The 23,009-nt window shown below is 41.0% G+C and overlaps 1 protein-coding gene across 3 annotated transcripts in view; it reads left to right on the top strand.

Annotated features, from left to right (window-relative positions):
* The window catches only part of elmo1 (engulfment and cell motility 1 (ced-12 homolog, C. elegans)), a 145,969-nt gene that overhangs the window by 69,641 nt on the left and 53,319 nt on the right, over positions 1 to 23,009 (top strand). For 2 of the 3 annotated variants that reach the window (XM_049601787.1, XM_049601786.1), the window contains exons 11-16: positions 170 to 211; positions 515 to 565; positions 1,049 to 1,171; positions 2,569 to 2,697; positions 8,838 to 8,942; positions 13,643 to 13,751. In XM_049601787.1, coding sequence (XP_049457744.1) covers positions 170 to 211; positions 515 to 565; positions 1,049 to 1,171; positions 2,569 to 2,697; positions 8,838 to 8,942; positions 13,643 to 13,751 — 559 coding nt within the window. The remainder of the gene's footprint in view (positions 1 to 169; positions 212 to 514; positions 566 to 1,048; positions 1,172 to 2,568; positions 2,698 to 8,837; positions 8,943 to 13,642; positions 13,752 to 23,009) is intronic. The other variant, XM_049601788.1, reaches the window with a different exon arrangement.

Below are 23,009 nucleotides of genomic sequence, written 5' to 3'. Positions count from 1 at the left end.
CATTCTGCTGACTCCGTTGCCCCCCCCCTTCCTCCGCAAGCTGCACCACTGACAGAAAATGATTTTTTTTAACCTCCTCTCAGACTCTTTTTTTTCTCCACATTCACTCACTCACCCTCTCTGTCTCTCTGTCTCTGACTTTGTTTCCTCACTGCACACGATATGGTAGTTTGATGAGCACATTGTGGACATCCTAAATTGTCCCCTGACAGTAAGTGCACCCTTGATCAGCACACTTTGTAGTTTGCACTGTAGAAGGCATTTAGTATCCCTTTTTAAGATTAAGTTCTTCCTTGGGATGGCTTTCTTATTTTCTGCAGCCGGTCGCTGCATACTCTGCAGTGTGCTGTGGCAGTTTTTTGTTTCTTTTGCCCGCATTCATTCCTCATTTCAACGTAGAAGAAAAATCCTAAAAAATATTTTTTTGTTGTCATCTTATCGTGTCTCATCTTCTCACTCTCTCTGCTCTTCCTTCCTATCTCTATTCCTCTTCCTTTTCTTTCTCTCTTTATAGGAGATGGCCCATATTCTCGCCCAGAAACAGCTGCGCTCCATCATTCTCAGTGTAAGTCTAATCATGCCCTTTTCCTCTTTACGTCTCCAGAGTATTCCTCTGTCTCTGTCTCCTCTGTCTGTCTTTATCTCAGTTCAGGTTTATGCCTCTGCACCAGCGTGATATCAGAAAAGGAAAATGACACCTGCCACTTCTGCCTCTGTCTCATGTCGCTGGTTATTATCTACTGTACTTACTGTCTCACACCTATTTCCCTTTTTCTTTCATCCTCTCCCTTGTGTTAAATCTCATTTCTCCCTCTCCTGTTCCCCGATCTGACTTGTTCTTTATAATCCTCGTGATTCACTCTCAAATCCTCTTATTCTCCTTTATCTCGCACCGTCTTCCAACAAAATCCACGTCTCGTCTCTCTGACCCCGAAACCCGTCCTCTCGTCTTCGCCTTCTCTTTGCACATCTAACACCTCTGCTCCCCTTTTCCTCTGCCTCCCCCCCCTGCTTCCTGTTCCTCCTCTGTTTGTCCTTTACTGTGTAGAATGTGATCCGGGGCCCCACACCCATCAACGATGAGATGGCCCACCAGCTGTACGTCCTGCAGGTCCTCACCTTCAACCTGCTGGAGGACCGTATGATGACCAAGATGGATCCCCAGGACCAGGTGGGGCACGGTGAATGATGCAGACAGGAATGGGTGACAAATTGAAGGACTGATGGATGGGCGAATGGGGAAATGCTACAAAGGGAAAGGAGGAGACATTATTATCCTGAAGGCATTTGATAAACACGTATTTTATAGAGTCACTAGTTAACTAGCAGTACTTTATTTTACAGACATGCCTCAAAAGAGTTTACAGAGAAAGTGATCCAGATCTACTTAATTAGCAATCAGTGACAAACCAACAGAGAGAATATGCATGTAACAACTTCAAGAATAAGGCTGGTGATATTTTATATTTCTCTTATTTTCAACAAATCCTATTGACCAAATCCATCAAGTCTGTCTGTTTCTCAGCTCAGCAACCATTTGCTTCAACTTAAGACGTTTGTCTTTCAAAACAGGTCACAAATATGTCGTTTTATTTTCTGAAAAGGCTGAGTAATTTACAGTAACAGCTGGGCACTGTAGTTTTTCAACAAACATCACTCAAACAGGAGAAAATGGTGCATTTATTGGGGACTATTTTCAGCTGCGTATTGATGCACATTTTGTGCTTTTGTGAAAAGTCTGACAGCAAGACGGTTCATGTGGGACAAAGCCAAGCAGACTATAGCGCCCGTGTTTATCATAATAGAGGAACATGTTGCTGGTGCAGTGATTTTCAAAGTCGGAGGGGGCACCAGCGGGGAGCTCAGAAAACACAAGGGAAGATGAGGGAGAAACCTAAAATAGTTATTATAAACAAGTTATTATTGCATTATTAAAAAATAGAAATTATATTTAGAAGTTGTGGGTTTTTCTTACATTTGCTTTCGTAGTGTCTATGAGTTTTCCATCTCGCAAAAGTGTCCCTCAGCCATAAGCTAATGCTATTTGGGCGTCCTTGGCACAGAACGCCTCGTGCAACATTGTGGCTTTTGGACAGCAATAAAACTCTATGGCACAGGCGAGCAAGATATATCAGGCTTTGGTTACACAGACATTAGTCAGGTTAATTCATTGTTGGTTTTGGTCTTTTTATGGGATTTGTTGATGGTATAAAAGATCTTGAATATCACCAGACTTGTCTTGTTAGCAAGAGAAAATAGTAAGCAGTCAGAACATGCCTGTAGCCTACATTGCACAGGTAACTCAAGAAACCTTTTTAGGAAATAAAAGAGGCACTCTGTGGGCAGTTTGGACCTGATCCGGCTGATTTTGAAGAAACAGTTATTTTAGGTTGGCCAAGTAATGAAAACAGTGGAGAGACATGGCTGTTGGCCAGATTGCCTTAGGCGCTGCAAGACCCCAGACAGCGGAGATGAGGCTGAAGCATTCTCAAATTATAAAATGGTGAATGGAAGAAAAGACAGATGGACTTAGGAGCAGCACTTTAATATTCTTCTCTGCGTGTGCAGGCTCAGAGGGACATCATCTTTGAGCTGCGGAGAATCGCCTTCGATGTGGAGTGTGAGCCCAACAACAGCGGCAGCATCGAGAAACGAAAGTCCATGTACACCCGTGACTACAAGAAGCTCGGCTTCATTGTGAGTTTGGCATGTGTTTCAAAGGGTCTCATAAATTCACTTGTTCTTTAATGACATTCTCTGGCTACTACTACTACACACACACACACGCACACACAACTGAAAACTGAGATCAGAAAGGAAAACTCGAGCCAGTCTGGCCACATGGGACAGCTCTTAATTGGATATGACTGTCTTTCACTTCAAAATCTGCAGATTAAAGCGTGTGTGTATCGGTCTTGGCATGCCCGAAGAAATTGGTTTTGCACTGTGGTGGAAAAAGTATTAACATCCTTTATATGCATAGCCTAAGTATAAGTAATAATACAACAATTAAAAATATACTACCAGTTAAAAGGTTATCAGCAGCATGGCCCATGTGACTCATATTTCCCTCTATAAGACATCATTAGATTGTTACATTACCCACAGAATAGCCATTTGTTTATCGTTTACTCACACCTCTGTGTTGTGTTGAACTTCTGAAGAAAGCTTTGTTTTTCTCTTATGCCTCCACAGTGAACTAAGCATTAAAGACTGGGGAAGATTCTTGATGAATTGAAGTCACAGGGGGTTAACAGCAGAACTATATCAAGACATTGGTTTACAAACTCTCACACAACTAATGCAGTATAATTAAAGTGTAATTTATCCCGTTGTATGCTTCTCAAACACATGCATTTTGAGTTAAACCTTACTATTTCAAATATTTCCACATATGAATAGCGAGTGTGTGCATTTAAACGCTGCCCAATGGAATACACTGTTTATGAGGAAGTGTTTTAACCCTTTGAAACCTGAGCAAATTCTTTCAAAACATGGGAAGAAGGCAATGAGCAACAAAAGAAGAAATTAGTAAAGAGATAAGATAAAAACAAAAAAACTAGTGTAAAACAATAAAGATAAAGTTAAAAATGAACAAACAAGGAAATTCTGTTACATAATTTTAAATTTGTAATAGTAATAGTTGTAATCATAGATTTTCTCCAGCTTTTTCTTTTTTCCCATATTTTTTAATAATAATTTCTAAATGTTTTTGTTTTTTTTTCCAATTTGTGGGACGTTTCTGACCAAGTTGCTCACGGCATTATTCCCCATGTTTCTGACAGAAATCGCATTAATTAGCTCAGGGCTCAAAGGTTTAAATACTTGCGAAAGGCATCTGAAAGCAGCACAAGAAAAGTGATGTCGCTGCAGGGTTCAAAGGGTTAAATGTTAAGGTTGTGACAGAAATGCATGTGTTGAAAGAACCAAGCATACAGCTGGATAAATGAGACGTTAAACATGACCCCCTTTTACTCAAGAATTCCCTCTGTTTTTGGATTCTTCGTTCACAGTGGAGGCATGCTTGTCTTCCTCACAAATGCAACGTAACATGGAGTGAGCAATTAATATACAAATGATCATTTTGTGAGTGTAGTATTCCTTTAATGCTGATGCTTCAAGGCATATGATATATCTGAGGGGTAATGAAAGGATTAATGTGATAGGAAAGAAAAAACATTTTGCTATTTATTTTTTTAAATTTTCTCTTTTGTGCAGTACAGGAGACTTTGGTCTTTGAGCCTCAATCACTTACTTAAATGAAACCATCTGAGAAGTTTAAATGGGACATGTCCATTTGGTGTTACTGAAAACAGCTCAAAGATTTGTGAAACATATGACAAACGAGTCTGAAGTAGACACTGCTTTTTGTAAAGGGGTGCACTTTGTCAATAGTTTGTAAATGGTAATCTGAAAAATAACTACCTAAGTGACTTAATCCTTCAGATAATGTAGTGGAGTTTTGGCAAATATTTTCCTCTTATCTCCTCATGAGACCTGTACTTTCATTTGGTATGCATTTTTAATTTTTCCTAGCTATTTGGGATCAGTAGGAGTCAATAAATATAAAAAAAACTCAGCATTGTCAATGATAATAAAGTCCCACTGTCCAGTCGTACTTCCTTACGCTTACTAGCATCCTAGCTACCACCACATAATCAAGTTTCAGTCAAAAATGTGATCAGGTTTATGTGTCCGGATCGGCTGCAGACTGACTTGTCAGGGATGTCTGCCATCTTCTTTTTACATGGATTATTGTATTGTGCTCTCACTACCACTAGATGGCACAAAAAGTGACCATGAACGAGGACAACAGGTCTAAGTTTAGTATACAGTATACGGTCGAGTAAACCCAAAATGTGATGTCCTCATATGAGGACACAGAGTCTCAGGAGGATATGTAGAGGAGTAACTCAAGTAAAGCACTAGTGCTTCAAAATTAAGTATAGGTCTAAGGTAAATGTACTTAGTTACATTCCACCACTGATTTGTGTGTTTCTCTGTTTATGTTAACCATATATCAGTCTTACTCGTCCTGTTAAGGGCTGGGTACTGTTTAAAAAGTTACCATACTGATACCCTAATTTTATAATGATGCCAATAGTGTACTTCATTTGGTACCTTTTTTGAATCGACGAACGCTTGCAGTGATTTGGCTGCAAGCAAAACCATACAAATAGTATTTTCTTTTAGATGTTTGTACAAAATGGATCAAATGCAGGTGCTGTTTGACAGGAGAAGTTTCAATACTACTTGGTGCCGGGTTATTTCGGTTGATACCTTAAAGGTATCAAGTACCGATACCCGTCCCTAATCCTATTATACTGTATTTCATTCTTAGGCTTTATATTCTTTCACTCACATTCTGCATAAAATGTGTTGTTTACTTTCTTTCTCATCTCCCAACCTTTAGGCATGCATGTTTTAATGTACTGTATCTGCAAGTGTGTGTGTGTGTGTGTGTGTGTGTGTGTGTGAGTGTGTGTTGTATTCCGTGGTCTAACTATAGCATAAGAACTTGAACTAAACCCACTGTGGCTTGGTGTAAGCCCAGAGCTGTTTCGCAGCTCTTCCCATCCACACTCCCACTGCAGTGTGCTCAGTAAAGATAAGGACAATTGGACTGCCTTGTCTCCGCTAGTGTGGAGAAAACCCACCCTGAAATCCTTAGTCTGCTTTCCATGCTAGACAGCTTGCAGCCACACGAACACCGCACATACACATACACACACACACAGACACAAGCCATAATTCTCTACATAGACCATATCACTGCTCAGATAATTTGTTTGCCTTCTAATGCCTCCAGGTTCTCTAAGTAGGGATTGTTGCACATGCTGAAATATTTTTCACTTGTCCACACGAGGGTATTTTTTAAGATATGCATGTCCCCGAGTGTCTGTTTCTGTTTAAAGCCTATAAGTTTGCTTCCTGTCAGGCAGAATTACAAAACTGATGAGCCAGATCTCAGTGTCCTCCATTCCTCTTTCATCCTTCCCTTCCTTCTTTTCCTGTCGCTTTTCTCTTCAACATCCTGTCTCACCTTTTACACTCGAGACGAGTTTCAGAGCGATGTGTTTGCATGTGTATCCGCGGATTTAATCATTAGTCGACTGAATTCTCTGCAGTGTCTGCGAGGAATTAAGCATGATGGGCTGTGACAGCACAGGCAGCATATATCTGCATATCTCATACAATATTCAGATGTTATGGGAGGCGGTAGAGGAGAGGCAAGGAGGCGGGAATGTTATTGCAAGATGTTGTGTTTGTTTCTTGACATTTTGGTGAAATATTGTGTATATTTGAAATTATTTCTGACCCTTTTGCAAACGGTGATGTAACTTTTTAGAGGGATTTACAGCTGTACCTGTCAGGCAGCCATCAATCTCTATTCATTTCACTGCATTTTGAAAACAAACTTGCAGAGACTTAAAATTAGCTTATAGATATCGTCACTATCCAAGGAAAGCTTGGAAGGCATCTCCAAAATGTCAGTGTTTCTATTACTCCGTGCTGGCAACAGCCGTGGCCAGAGGAATTATGTTTTTGCGTCTGTACACATATTTTTATTATAACTTTATTATATCCTGTATTCATTTCTTTTTATTTTTACAATATTTTTTATTTATTTTTTTTGTTATGCACAAAAACACAAAAGCTGATTCCTTATATGTGAAAACCTACGTGGCAATAAAGCGATTCAGATTTTCCATCTGTCTATACATATATCTGGATAATGTCTGTGCATCTGTCCCATTCTCATGAACGTGATGCCTCGGGAACATCTTGAGGGAACGCCCACTTGGCCTCATTGATGAATTGATGAGATTTTGGTGGTGAAAGGTCACTGTGGCCTCAAAGAAAACGTTTGTGGACGATTTCACACACTAATTATGACGTATTTCACACGTGTCGAACAGGATACAATGATGAAGTGATGATATTTTGTATTTGAAAGGTCAACGGTAAACTTTGCTCTGACATCATAATGTTTTCTGGCCATAATACAACGTCACTGCCGTGTTGCAGATGTGTGTGAAGCATCCATGATTTAGAATTTGTGGCCTCTTTGCACCAAAATCCACATTTGAAGCATCTTCTGCTGTCATGGCTGTAACTTTGTGTTCTATCAGAATCCTCTTTATTGGCCAAGCATGTGAACACGTACAAGGATTTTTCTTTTTTTTCTTTTTTTTAAAGACTATTTTTTGGATGATTTTTCCCTTCATTGATAGGACAGCTAAGATAGACAGGAAAGGAGGGAGAAAGAGGGGGGACGACACGCAGCAAAGGCCCACAGGTTGGAATCAAACCTGAGCTGCTGCAGAGGGCCCAGCCTATATGGGGTGCATGCTCCACCAGGCAAGCTAGAGGTCACCCACACTAACAAGGAATTTGACTCTGTCAACTTGCATACTCATAGACATACAGCGGAGTACAGCAGCAGAACAAGAATAAAAAAAAGCTCAACAAAAACAATTTATTTATACAACTATATCATAAATCAAAAAGATTGCCTCAGGGGCTTCACAGTGTGTACCGCAAACAATATCCTCTGTTGGTGCACCATGTGAGGAAGCTCTCTGTCCTCTGTTCTCCTCTGTAAAAATAGCCTCTAAGAGAAGACAGCAAGTTAAACACTTGAAATTATTCACTGAAATGATACATGTCAATACAATGAGAATTTCTATTTTGCAAGAAAAGAAAAAAAACCCACCACTCAATACTTTTTATTAAATTCCTTCAAAGTCTTAACTTCTTTTATGAGTCTGGACAGGTATCAGTGTACACTGCAACATGACTTGTTGGCAGAGGCAAACAATTAGTGTTTGGTTTTTGGTGCCTGTGACAGGAAAAATTACCCAATGCTACAAACGAACGCTGAATTTTTATTTTAGCCAAAAACCTCAACATGGTTTTCTGGACGCAGCTGCTAGATAATCCATCATCGTCAATGATTTGTTGGCTTTTTAAAAAGCCAGTCATTTCATCACCGCACTTCAGCTAGAGGTGCATTCAGTGACATTTTGACACCAACAGATTTGACACTGAAAAGGATTACAATAAACTAAAAGCAAACATGGACACTGTGAAATAAAGCATGTCTTGAAGGCCCCGAAAGATTATTTTTCCAACGAGCATTGTACAAAATATTAAGACAAAGCTTGAACATTGTCAGTTTATTTCTGTTTGTGTCTTTGTTTGACAGCTTCAGGTGGGTGGGAAAATGTTGGAAAAAGCTGTTCTTGTGTGCAACAACCAGATTTATCAATATGTGAATTAAAATGTGCACACAGTTGTGAAGTTGTGTACTTTAGGTGCCAGGGCACTGTCAGTCAAATCTGATCAAACCACACCCACACAGTCCTGATTACTAAGATTGATGGAGTGTTACATTTTTAATAAAAGGATGATTTTCTTTTCTATACTTTCATTTTGATTGTTGGTTTTTAATAATATTTAATGTTATTAAATAAAACTCAGGGATTAAAACAAGCTTTCAGTGGCTTTAAAAAGTTTAAAATGCTACAACGTACCCATGATGTAACACCGGATGGATTATTCCAAGAAAAAACTTAATCCATTACAAGTTGATATTCATATCAGTGAACTGAACGGTCGGTCAAACACTAAAGTCATGTTCAGGAATACTGCAGTTTATGGTGTGTGTTTCTTGAACTGTGTTACTCAGAGTGTGACTGCCTGACTATAGCATTGTGCCAGGAAAAATAGCACATTCAGTGGATTATACCTCGAAGAATAAAGGTTAAAAAAAGGATCTTTGGTGGAATGCGTTTAAGTACATGTCTCACCCTCCGCCTCCTCTGTCTCTTCAGAACCATGTGAATCCAGCTGTGGACTTCACCCAGATTCCTCCAGGCATGTTGGCTCTGGATAACATGTTGTATTTTGCCAGACACCACCAGGACGCCTACATCAGGGTGAGCATGCACAAACTCTTTCATACACAGATCTATTCCATGTAGACACACAAGCACACACACACACACACACACACTGCTCAGTGATTTCTGTGGTGTTATATTTCTCCTCGTCACCTCCGCTTCCTACCAAACCACCTTCCCTCCAGCTCATTCACTTGTTTGTAGTTTCTGGCTTGTTCCCAAATGTTATCGCAGCTAAAAATGCATTTCATGAAGTAACTCCGCTCAGGTGATAGAAATGATTCAAGTCCTTTCAATACCTTTGAAGCTACTGGCCTATTTGCAGAAACTCTCACTATATTCCGACAGTGGTTCATGAGACAGATAATCTGTGGAAAAATCATGTTCCTCCTCCTCTTCGTGCTTCTAATGGCATTTTGCAAGAATCCACCACACCTCAACAAAAACAGCCAATCAAAGCTGAGAAATCTCAAGGCCCTGACACACCAAGCCGACGGTCGGCCGTCGACCAAAGTCGGGCCGTCGGTGAGCGTCTGTCAGCCTAGTTTTTGCGGTGTGTCCCGCACCGCTAGCACTTTGGCATTGGCGTTGGCGGCTTTTCGGCCGATTGGGCATGTTGAATCGGCGTCGGAGCTTGTCGGTGAGAGAGATCACTCTTATTGGCTGTTCAGGTTTTATTTCCTCACCCCTGTAGCAAGTGAATCTGCCTGTAGTGAAACCGGGACTAACCGGTGCTTCCTCCTCAGGCTCCACTTCACTCAGCTACCCCACAGATCCACTGCTTCTTCCCACTTTAATCTGAATAACAAACCGCAGCTAGCTGGAAGCAGCTAGCGGAGCGTTAGCTGCAGCATGACCGGAGGGAAGCACAGCCAGTTAGCCTCCGCTAGTCTCTGAGCTAGCCCCGGCTCTCCGTTTGGATCCAACCAGAGCACCGAGCCCTGGTTTGTTATTCAGGTTGAAGCAGGAAGAAGTAGCGGGTTTGTTGGGCAGCTGAGTGAAGCTGAGTGAGGTGGAGCCTGCAGAGGACACACCGGGCCCGTCTGGATGTTATAGTCCGTGGAGGTGCTGCGGTGCTCAGCTGCACAGATAGGTAACACCTTGGTACCACTCTCTCACTCCGCTCTCTCTCACGCAGGCGCAGAACGTACGTGCTACTTGGCCGTCAGATGTAGTCCGTGTAGTGTGTTCAAATGCAACTGACACAGGGCGACATGAGGCGATGTAGACAACGCAACAGTTGGCTTTCGTCGCCGCTAGTTCTTTGATGTTGGTTTGGTGTGTCTGCACCTTTAAACATAGCTGTCAATCATGCTACAGACTGCTGGTCCGGCCTGTGGGCAGTGCTTTGTTTTGGTTCGACTGTTTTCAAGATGGCAGCCAGGTCGCAAACTTTCTCATTTTACAGCTAAACAGTACACTAAAAATGTTTGTGAAATCATTTGAGGTGACAAATAGGCAATGCAGTAACAGAATCTTGATTTATATTTAATCAGCGCTGCCTGACAAAACATGTGGCGTGCTGGTTTGAGCTGAATTTTTGTCGGATGCCTCGTTTCTATTTTATTCCTGTCACTTACACTGAAAGCACCGCAGTGCAGAAGGAGTAGCTGATTTATATGGTTTATCTATGCCTTCTCATTTCACTGTGTTTCTTGCCAGCTAGCTTGTTTTACAAAGCTACAACAACATCTATACCTGCAGTAGTATTGTTGTGAATATGAATAAGGAGAAGGCAGGTATATTCTCCAGTGGCAATTTATATCAAGGTCCCTGGCTACATTGTTTGCTGACAGGTTGCAGCAAGTTCAGTGCAATAGTATTGCCTGTCAGAGTTCAGTGTGGACAGAGAATGCTCGATGTAACACGATGCGGCCCAATAGTCAGACGTTCATTTGCGGTGAGGACACAGTGTTAGAGACTCCTCGGCTCTGATTGGTTGTTTTTCTTGAGCTGCAGTGGATTCATGCAGATGCCATTAGAAGTACCAGGAGGAGGCAGAGGAACATGATTATCTTCACAGATTATCTGTCCAACATTTTACTGTGTGGATGCAGTGACAGTTTTATTAAAATTACCAGCTACAGCTTTAAGCATTTTTGTTATTTTACATTATTTTACACTCCTGGGTAACAGACTCATGTGATTTAGTACAAATAAAGTGTTTGTCTGTAATAGGTTGAGATTCACTAGTTTGGTTATTAGTGTGTTCCAGTTTCCTCTTGATCATTCAGGTTAGTTTGATCCGTTTTACAGCAGCTCCAGCACTCTGTTGTAATTAATCTTTTGTGTGTTTTCAACTGTACACATGCAGCAGTTTAATCATCACGCCTGCAAATCTTTGTGCGTGTGCATGTGTGTGTGTGTGTGTGTGTACTCTGTCATAATGTTAGTGTGCGGCTCTGATAGTCTCTGGACTTGAATGAGAAAAAAAGAGATGTCTCAGTAATGCCAACTCAGCCCTTATCAGTCGACCATAGGGAAGAAACACAGCCTACAATTTTCCAAATTAAACTGTCACCAGCTAAAATGATTGGGACCTTGATGGCCTCATTCATGGCGCCCCGCCACCATCCATATAATTAGAGTGAATTTTTTTGCTGTTCAGATTTAATTTATGTTTTCTGGCTTCCAGGCTGATAGTTTCGAGGGTCAGATAAGGTCAAATAATGACTGATAGTTTCAGCCATAATGAAAATGTTTATGAGAAATGACCTTCAATGTGACAGGCCAGCCACTGTACATTAATGCAAACATATTTTACATATATTATAACCACAAAGCATTTTGAGAGGTCATGTCTCTGCCAAGAGCTCAAAATACTCTTTTTTTTTATTTTTAATATAAAATGATTGAACATCTTTAAAGCTGCAAACTTTTGAGCATTTCTCTCTTTGGCAGTACTTAGTTGTAGTGTCAAAACTTATATAGAAATGTATACAGTTTAAGGTCAAACCAGGTACTGTGGCAGACACCAATGTGTCCCTCTACCACCCAGTGACAGTGAGAATGAATGGGATGAAAGCAGCATGATGCAATATCGCAGAAAAACTGTACACATAGAGGCTTTAATCTACATCTGGATCCAGATAATACCTAAATTTCAGTAACAGTATGGCTTTGAAGAATTAGCTAAGCCAAATGTCAGATTTATAACCACTGGCTCATATCATAGCAATTTGAATGTATAATGTTGCCACTGACTGATCTATTGCCAAATTGGCACCACATTTTCAGAATGTTTATTTGAGTTTTTAGGCAACAGGAGCACCTCCATCATTCGCAGGCACATTGGTGATTGTATTCAGAGAGTAAACACACTCAAACACACTGCCCTTCAAAGGCTAATGACAGTAACTACAGTGTTGGTCAAAACTGAGTTATGACTGAAATTAAACCTTTGGATATCTGTTCTGTCCTGTGATAAAAATGTCCTGGGTTGATCTTGTTTTTATGTTGAGAAAATAGCTTGTAGAAACTGCAGTAACTATAAAATCCAACCAAAAAGCTAACTCTGACTCCGTTAACTGCATTCTATCAGGCCATGGAAAACCACAGCGTGTGTATTAAGTGAACATGAGAAGGACGATGGTGCCAATGAAAAATATTTTAATAACATGACAGTGACCATAGCGAGATCAGTGATGAATATGATGACCTCAAGTAATCGTACTCTAGGTGAAACCTGATGAAATGACTGTTACAACAAAATAATACTTGAGGGTTGCTTAAAATTTTCGCTGTTACTACTTTTAAATCTATGGAGGCATCTTGGAGCCACGCTAGGAAATAAAAACACGGTAGCAGATAATAACAAGAAAAGTTCAATGTCATAACAAGATGGGGTTTTTTGGTTTGATTTTATAAGATATTTCACATTCTAACAAGGAACTTTTATTTTTTAACAGTATACTATTTATCTTGTTATAAAACAAAATTCTTTTTTGTTATACCATAATTTTTGTTTTCTATATAATCTGATCGGTTATATTGTTATAACAAGAAATGTTTCTCGTAACGAAAACCCTGGAAACAGTTTTGCTTACACTGAAAGAGATAAGAAACTAATATTGTATTTATTGCACTTTGCTTTTGCGTAAATGATATAGCTGTTAGTTTATTACCTCTTTTCTATCTTTAACATTTGGCTGGACAGTCAAAAAACTTTAAAGCTGTTTTTCTCAGTGTCAGTGTTCAGGCTGATTTATACTCCCCTCACATACAAAAATAGATATGTCCATTTCAAACGTTGTAAATGTCACTGCCCCCATACATCCATGCATCATTCATGGTGGCATATAGAGCCAATAAATGGCACTAGAGGGCAGAATCAAAAGTTTGACACAACAACAAATGAGGCGACAGTGGAGGAGGCTGTAATATTGCACCTTTTAAAAGAGGTGGACGGACAATTATCTGCATTATATTACTGATTTGTTCCTTTCCGCCTTTTTTAAAGGTCTAATCTGGCTTGAACCGCCCTACACTGCCCCCACGATATGTGGTGGTGCTGCTCTGTTTCATCCATATCCATGAACTTTAAGAAAACGTGCACAAAAATGGACAAAATTAATGCATAGTGCGGACAAGAATTTCCATATATGTATCTAATATTATGAGACCTTGGTGTCACTAATGCTGTTAGCCATTGTAGTCATGTCATCAAATATTTGACCATGTTTTACCCCTGAGGAGATATGATCCTGATATTTCTTGTCTTGCTTATTTGTTTCTAGATCGTCCTGGAGAACAGCAGTCGAGAAGACAAGCACGAGTGTCCGTTTGGCCGCAGCAGCATCGAGCTGACCAAGATGCTCTGTGAGATTCTCAAAGTGGGCGAGCTTCGTAAGTCTAAATCAGCAACCAGACACACACACCTTCCACTCTGCGTCTGCTAGAGCTGCAACAATAAATAGATTAGTTGTCAACTCTTAAATTAATTGACAACTAATTTGGTGATCGATTAATCCGAAGTCAAACTTCTCTGATTCCTGTTTCTTAAACACAAATATTTTGTGGTTTCCTTTACTCGTCTATGACAGTAAACTCTATCTTTGGGTTGCGGACAAATCAAGACATTTGAGGACATTGTCTTGGGCTTTGGGAATACTGATTGATATTTTTCACCATTTTCTGACATTTTATAGACCAATCAGTGAGTACTTTATCAGGAAAATGATCAACAGATTAGTCAACAATCGTTAGTTGCCGACTTATCGTTCACTATTGTTTGCTCTTCTCCATCTCACTACCTTTGCTCACAGTATCCTCAGGACGAGTTCACAGACAGTAGACGAAAGAGCTCAGAGACTGCTTTACCCACAGTGATGCATATACTTACGTGCACAAAAATACAAACCTCATACACACATAATCAGAAATGCACACATCCCCCCTTGTTAGGATGAAAGCAGTCATTATGCTCAGTAATTGTGCCGCCAGGAGTTCATTATTTAGTGATGCACCTCGCCCCCATCGAGCCCCTTTCAGCCTAATATACCGCCTCTGGGAGGCACACTGCGCAGAGAAAGAGATGCTGTGCCCACGTCCACTCCAAATTGATGTGCCCTTTTCATTTGTCTTTACTTGTTTAAATGGGCGAGTTGGTCTCAGTTCCGCTCCAGACTGACCCCTGCTGCTCCCTGTAGGGAGGGAGACGGCATTCTTAGCTCAGTTTTAAACTGATGTGCCCTTTTCATCTGCTCGTCTTTTTTTTTTTTTCTTTTTCACAGAGGATTTAAACTTGGCTGTATTGCGGGGTTCTTTATACTGTTCTGCAAATTGCAGCGAGGGGACATTAGACTTAAGTCCATGAAAGAATAGTGTGCATTCCTGTATCTGTGCCTTTAAAAGTACTCAAAGAAATGTCATCCAAAGTCTCTCATCTGTCTTTAACATTGCTGATAAAAGTACCGAGCTAAGTTTCAATACAAGATAAGAAGGTGCGGTAATACTTTCTTAACCCTTCTAAGTATATTGTAATTTCCCTGTTCTTCTTTTAATATGCTCTTATCTCCTCCAGACGGCTCTAATGCAGAATGTCTGTCTCAACCTTCCACATCAAATTCTGAGCACATAGGCAAATGGATTTAGATATTTTCACCACAAAGATGCTGTTTACACCACTTTATTACAGAAATATAGTGAGATGACAGGAGTGCCTTGACCTGGAGAGACAGGGAGGGTGAGGAGAGGGTTGTAGTTCAGCCGAGGGGACAGGTGAGCGGGATGTGTAATGTCTCCTGTGGTGCTGTGTGACATGTAGACACACACACTGAGCTTTTAGTGTTGTCTCTGATCTAGTGGCTCTTTTCTTCCTTCTTCTGTGCGTTTCTGTGCATTTACTCGTGTCTGTTATGTTTATTTTCCGTGCAGTGTGTCTCAGGGCTTTATTTCTTTTCCAGAGTGTCTCATTAGTCTCCATCCAAATGCACATGCCCTTTTGATCTTCTCTCTTAGCGGACTGAAATTGCTTACCTTTAGTCCCTCTTAGAAATATCGCTCTGACCTCATTCATATCAAAATGCAGATTAAAGAACCAGACTTGTCCCAAAATGGGGAAACATCTTTATCTCTCTGCGGCTTTTCTGAGCATGGAGTTGAAGGCTTATGCAATAGAGCTAAATCCCCAGGATGAATGCCAGGCCATCATTACGAATAAGACTTTGTTTTTGAGAGACTTGCTTGTTCAAATAAATAGAGCCAAGGCGAGCGCAGGATTTATTGAGCACAATATGCAACCCGACCCACAAATTCTGCCCCAGCATATTGTAATCTCCCTCGTTTGCGTGATAACATTTTCCAAACTTTTTCCATTAGCAAATACCATTTTGTATTATTATTATTGTTGCTATTAAGATGGGGATTGCGTTATGTTATGACACTGAAATTTCTCTGCAATACTAGATGCTGGAGTCAAATCCGTAGCAGTGACCTTGGCTTATAGTTCTGGGTCTTTTTATTCCCAGTGGCTGTATATTGTCCTCTTTACTGAGGCGGTTAGCCAGAGAGACTAAACCTACCATTAATATTTATGATGTGGCATAGTGTGTTTATGTGTGTGTGGGTCTGTGTGAAATGAGGGGATGATGAATTTATAACCTGCCGAGAATGACTTATCTGTACAGATACTGTCCGCTGCCATAATAACAGCACATACACACGCACATACACCTTGTTTAAGACCTGACAGGATTCTCATATACACAAGTAGGTCATCTATGGGCACACGGTTAAAAAAAAATTACGTGCAAAGGGAATAAAATAAAACAAATCCATGCAGGGAGTCACTGGGGACAGGAGAGGAAAGATGACATTTTTGATATATTCTTATTTACGGTGTCCCAAATCCTTATGTTCCCATCTGTCTTTGTCACAACCTCCAGTAAATATTTGCGCACACGAGCACTCACAGTGCATTATATGCGTCTCGCCCTTATGGGAGGAAGCCAGTGTGCCTTAGAGTAGTCATAAGCCGCACTGCATCATCTCCTGTGGAGAGCTAAGTGCATTTTCAACACACATCCCATTAGCCCTGCGTATATTAACATGCACTAATGAATGTATGAGTAGGATGGATGTAATATGGGCCAGGCAGGTGTTGTAAATGCTTTGTGAGTAACTGCTGGTGGTTAGAAAAACCGTATACCTGTGTGTGTGTGTGTGTGTGTGTGTGTGTGTGTGTGTGTGTGTGTGTGTGTAATGTAAGGGCGAGTGTACGTTTTCCCAGAGGAAAGCAGGGAGAGAAATGAGTCTCTGCTTCCACGCCGACTGTCATCATCCGGTTGACCTTTCAACAGCGAAGCAATGAAATACCTGACACTAATGAGAATGTTGGAGGGTGTGTCTGTGTGTCTGTATCGTTTTATCAGTACTGATAGTGTGGTATTTGAGTCAGAATAATATTAGAAAGTGTGGTGCGTTATTTCCCCAATAACTTGAAGTATAACAATGACATTTCAGGCTCTTTTGTGTTTCATTCTGCATATGAAGCACCTTGAAATGATTTTTAGCCAGTTGGTCGGTCCGCCACTCTACTTTAGACCTAAATAGCAACTGTGTGATGGATTCCCTTTTAATTTTGAAAAGATGAGGAATGGGATGACATACAATTTTATCGAGGATCATGATGAAAAAACAAAAAACAAAAAAAAAAAACACAGACAATAAGTTGATTGTGGTAAACTTCCATTATTTGGGTAATCTTGAATATTGTGTCCAGCAGTGACCAACGAGACTGCAGGGCAGCCAACAATAACAGAGACTGCAAAAACAGGCTGCAACTTCAAAAAACGCAAAAGATCTTCATAAAACATCAGTGTAGATCATATACAAAGATATGATACAATTTTAATTAGTTGAAAAGTCTGGCTTTTTAAGATTGTTTAGTTATAAAAAAGATGTGTGTTGTCTCTGTGATGCAATAAAGATGTTAGTTTCTAAACAAAATGTCAGCTAAAGTGATTCCAGCATGTTTTAGTGTCATTTTAAGAGTTTATAGCATGTTTTGACAATTATCAAACAATACTGTGAATCGCAATTATTTTGGCTAAGAAAATCGTGACATGACATTTTCATATTGTCCCATGCCGTGTCGGCTATCCACTGTGCCTAGTCAATGTAACCAACAGACGTTTTTTACAGCAGCCATTTTATAGTGATATTAAGAAAAGCACAGGTGTTACCAATAACATTAGTAACAGCTCCGTTCTGTTCTGTATGAGTGTGACAGTGAGCCAGCATGCTCAGCTAAAAGCGGGTCATCCATCATTGATTTCATTATTGACACCTGAGTTCTTCCTGTAACATGTCAAGTGTCTTCTGTGGGAAAAGGCCTGTTGGGTGAATCGCTGCAGAGTTTACCTTTGTGTATAACAGCTTTGGTGATCCTCTGACTTTTCATATAGCACCATCTACAAGGCAAAATATTGATGTCATTGACTGACATTGTGATTAGCTTCAACTTAGCACAAATGTGAGCGTGCTGACACGACAAACAAAGAGGCTGAACCTAGTAAACTTGTTAAACACAAGCATTAAGGCGTTGTGACTGTGAGCATGGTGTAGTATGCTGATTCTAGCATTAAGCTCAAAGCCCTGCTGAGCCTAAGTGCAGCCTAACAGAGATGTTAGCATGGCTGAAGACTCTTCTGATTATTGAAACTTAACAGATTTGATTGTAATCGGGAATCTTGTGAATGCTGCAGGAAATACAAAGCATGCAAGAGCTAGGTGGTATAGCCGCACCCTTTAGATGTTTGAAGGAGATGTATACGACATTCAGAGCGTTAATATATCAGTAAACAACTATTCGCTATGTAAAGGTGTAAAGATATAGCGTGTGTGTATAGTAATGGCATCCTGAGCAGAGAATGAAGTCACACTCTGTGTGTGTGTGTTGTAATCTGAGCTTTCCTAGTTTTCGTTGAGGTTGAGGGTCCGACTGCGCGTGCATGTTAGTGCATGTGAGTCCTGGCGTGTTTACCCCACTGGCTAGCTAATCTCCGCCGCTCTGCATAATGTTCATACAGTGGTTACCGCTTAAACTGCCTTCCTGACCCTCAGCATCATCGTTAAAGTGTAGCGCCCACCCTCTAGTTCCCTCCACTTTAACACTTTAAGCTCTGTCAGCATTGTTGCCTTCCTTAGCGCTGTTTAAAGTAATTTCTGTTAGCTGCTAGCCACCAGCTCAGCAGCCTCCATGTTGAGAGCCGTGTGCAGACAATGTTAATAAGACTCTGAATCACAGATATGCTTTGAATGTGCATAGAAAACCATGACACAAAGCTTCAAGTGGACACCCAAAACTTTATGAAAGCAAACCAGAACACACGCACTCTGTAATTCTCCATAACAAGTCATGGTTGCTCTTCAGACACAGTCTATTAAAGCAGTCCAAACCCCTTGTGTGGAAAACAAAGTTCATCTGAGCCTATTTTTTTTTACATTTTTCCCCCTTTCTTCTCCGCATCCCTTTGTGTATAAAGCAGAGGAAAGAGACAGCAGATTAATGGTGACGGTGTTGATGTCTTAGTGGCTCATTTACTCTCTCTGTCTGTGTGAAATGCCAGTACGGCTCTGGCAGAGGCCAAACACTCTTCTTATTTTCTCACGGGGATGAAAACACAGAGGGATTCTAGATGTGCCGGTGGCTGTTGAAGTTGCCTTTCTTCCCTGCTCTCCTCTTCAAGCTCTCTCTCTCTCTCTCTCTCTCTCTCTCTCTCTCTCTCTCTCTCCAGCTTAATTTTTCTCGGTCTTCATGCTCTTTCTTTCATACTTTGTCTTTTTTTCTCCCCTCTCTCTGTGGCTCTAAAGAACATCTGTCCCTCTCAGACTTGTAATCCTTTCTCAGGCTTTCATGCTTTGGATTTCTCTTTTTCTGGCCCATAAATATATATATAAAAACGATGACACCAAAACACAAGCAAGTAGCATCTTAGCATTTTTCAAATAAATGGCAGAGACACCACTCAAGAATCCTGCACGACAGTCGTCTCAGTGCTCTTTCCATTGAACGCTGTCCTCGTTCTGAGATGTTTTGACATTTTACCTTTTAGTTGCTGTTGAGATATATAATTTCTATGTAGACGTGGTCTGGAGGAAGGAGGTAAGGGAGCTTGTTTGGTTGAATCAGCTGTCAATGCTGCTGGATTCTACATAATTCATAAATCCATCCAGGTGTCACTCTCTGGCAGCTTCCCCTCTCTCTCACCCTCTTCCATTAATTCATACCTTTTCTGCTTCTCTCTCTCACTCTTGCATTTGTTGTTGCCCTCCTTCAGATCCTAAAAGATTAATTGTCCCGCCATGTTTTTGCTGCAGCACCGGGCTTAATGGAATCTGCGTCGGTGAGGCACCAAGCCGCGGCTTTTCAGACTCTCCTGTTTAAGCGGGCCCATGGAATATTTATGAAGTTATTTGGGAAGGGCCAGCATCGTGAGTAATGGCCCTGCTTGGTGATTCATGGTGTGGCATGTCGTTGCTGAGATGGAGAGCTGGGTGGTGAACCATGGCAGGTCCAGGCATGGACACACGCATATGCGAACAGACGCACACATGAAACACCAAAGGAGAGCAGACCCGGCCATGTAGAAACACACACACAGAGGCAGATCTGGGCAGGCTCCGAACTGATGTCACATGATGTCCTCATATTTGTGTCTCCCGTTTGAGAACCAAGGTCAGAACAAAGACCCATGTTCTGCACCACAGACAGCTCCATTGTGCATCTAAATTCATGATCGCAAGACATCATGCAGAATATTTGGATTGATTTTCTATTTGGCTGTATTTATTGATTTTTTTTTTTTTTTAACATTCTCTCCTTGAGCACAGTATTAAGGCTTATCTCTTCCTTTTTGTTGCTTCGTTAAAAAGCCTTACATGATCAGAGGAGACAGAATTGTATTGTCAGAACTAAGGTGCTATATTTAGTATCTTTACACACCAGTCTGACAGTGCCATATAAAGCTGATTTTTTTCTGTAATTACTATAAACAAATAAGATAAATACTGACACGATTTATAGCAGTCATCTTACGCCAATGGTATCTTTGTTTCTTTCTCACATTTTCTATAAACTCACAGCTTTCTGTCAAAAAGTTGCTTGATATCAGACAGAAAAGCCAACTTGTTAGTTTCCATTTCCATCTTCAGTCTGACATTGCCTCCATTCCCAAGGCCCAGACACACCAAACCAACATCCAAGATCTCATGGCAATGAAGACCGACTTCGCCTTACTTTGCCTGTGTCTGGGCTGAAAATTTGCGCTTGAACATGTCGCACAAACTATAGCCAACGGCCAACTAGTATGCACGTTCTGCGCCTGTGAGAGGAAATAACTTTCCATAGCAGCAGGCAGGGTTAGTCTGAATTTGGCATTAAAAAAGGGAAACTGGAAGATGGACAGGACGGATACAAGACACTAGTTAATCAATTAGCACATTAACAGCACTACCTGATGCTGAAAGAACAAAATTACCGTGTGAAAATAATTACGCACCATTTCTGCAAAAAAAAAAACAAACAAAATAAAATTCACGTAATAACAAGCGATCGATCTCTGGCCCTCTTGACTTTAGACATTTGTATGCTTTCCTCACTTCTGTTTCCCCACTTGCGCACTAAGCTGAACGGCCAGTCGGAGGGATTTCTCTGATCGACATGCCTTGCTGTCTCCGTTGTCATTTCAGCATGCTAAATTAGTCAAAAAACAGCCAACAAGGGCAGACTAGTGCCAACACTGCAGGACACACCACAAACGCTAGGGTGACTGTTGCTGACCGATGGCCTGACATTAACTCATGTCCGACCATTGGCTTGGTTTGTCAGGGTCCTGTCAGTTTTCTGGGCGGGGGGGGGTTGATTTTCCCTAACCAATAGAGACCAACCTATCTGGCCAAATCGAACGTCATGTTTTTGCCATTTAGTCCACACTGATGTGTAGCTGTGCCACAGTAGCCTGCTGGTTTTGACAGGGTATTAACGTTGAGTAGAGCAAAGGAAAAACAAACTACGATGGTTATGTTGGCACAGCTTGACAAAGCTTGTCAACAGCTTGAGAATGGTGTTAGTCCCTTCTGTGGTGCTCATTGGATATATTGCTTTTTCAACTGAGAAACCGCTGTTTCATGTCACCATGCCAGACAAATCAGTCAACTCTATGGAGTAGACGAATTCAAAGGTCTGGACACAGGCAAGTTAAAAATGGGATGTTGCAAATGTCCCCTCTGATCCCTCTTCACTTTCTCTGTTGCCTCTTTGGCTTTTGACAATAGTGGGGATTTTATTCTTTTCCAAAGACTTCATAAATCCCATGACCTGCTATTTCTAAAATCTACAGCTCAGTGTGTGCAGGAAGTCCCACTTTAGGGCTACTGGTCAAGATTGGCACTGTCATGGTGTGTCTTTTTATGTCATTGGTGTGTGTGTTCCTGGGTGGCTGGTCCATGTGTGTATACAGTATGTCCAAACCCAGCAGGTGATTCAGAGTCATCCAAACTCATTAACTGGACAACTCCCCCTGTAATGACATTTCTGCGTTGCCCGCTGTGCTGCTATAAAAACAACAACAAAACCTCATTTACACACACACACATCTGAGATATGGCACAGTGTGAGACCGAAATGCTGTGATGTGTTTGGACTGGCCCAAAGTGCGTCACTGAGACACAGTTTTAACACACACGTTCTGTACACACTCACAGTCATGGTCAAAATGAAATGTCATGATGTACATTGGGGTTGAAGAGTAAATAGCAACCTGAAAATGTCACACCTCAGATTCTCCGACTATGTTGTAAGTTTAAAAATGTGTCAATCTAAATGGGTTAAAGAAATGATACAAACACTGTTTTAAAATAGTTATGCATCACATTATCTTTCCAGTGTCATTATCTTATCTCTTGCTTCTGCATAGGGCAGTCCGCGTTTTCGTGTGTTCACATCAGCCACCGTAGTTAGGAGCCTCTCCACGACAAGTGTGTTGCAAAAACACTGATTTTATAGTGTGAAACCTTCTTACTTAGTGTTTTCCCTGGTTTAAATCCCCGGGTCCGTTTATTTTGGAGAGGATGAGACCTCTGTGGATAATTCAGCTCCTGGTAGAAACCACCTGAACAAAGAGCACTAAAGGAATTCTAACTTGGAAAAGTTTAGGCTGATTACAATCTGCAGTCCTCATCGCTAGATGCCACTAAATCCCCTTAAAACTTACGGCTCAGACACACCAAACCAACATCAGAGAACTAGCGATGACAAGAGTCCCCTGCTGTGTTGCCTCTCTTCGCCATGTCTCAGCCAAAAAGTTGCACATGAACACACAAAAATCACCAACAAGCGCATTTGTTCTGCGTCTGCATGAAAAGATTTACCCCTCTATACCAGCAGACGTCGGTCATCTGTAATAGTCACTCAAAAATGGAAACCTGAAGACTATCTTAAAGCTAGTTAGCCAGTTAGCATATTAACAACACAATCCAATGCTGAAAGAACAAAGCGCATATTTCATGTGCCAGTGAACAATAACACAAACCATCACGAAATGTTTTTGCTGAAGAGCTCACTGTCTAGACAGTCTTACCTCATATAACAAGTTTGTTTTG

The sequence above is a fragment of the Epinephelus fuscoguttatus genome, linkage group LG17, assembly GCF_011397635.1.
Source record: "Epinephelus fuscoguttatus linkage group LG17, E.fuscoguttatus.final_Chr_v1".
Classification (NCBI taxonomy): domain Eukaryota; kingdom Metazoa; phylum Chordata; class Actinopteri; order Perciformes; family Serranidae; genus Epinephelus; species Epinephelus fuscoguttatus.
The sequence above is the reverse complement of the archived record's forward strand: the minus strand, read 5'-3'. Positions and strand labels throughout refer to the sequence as shown.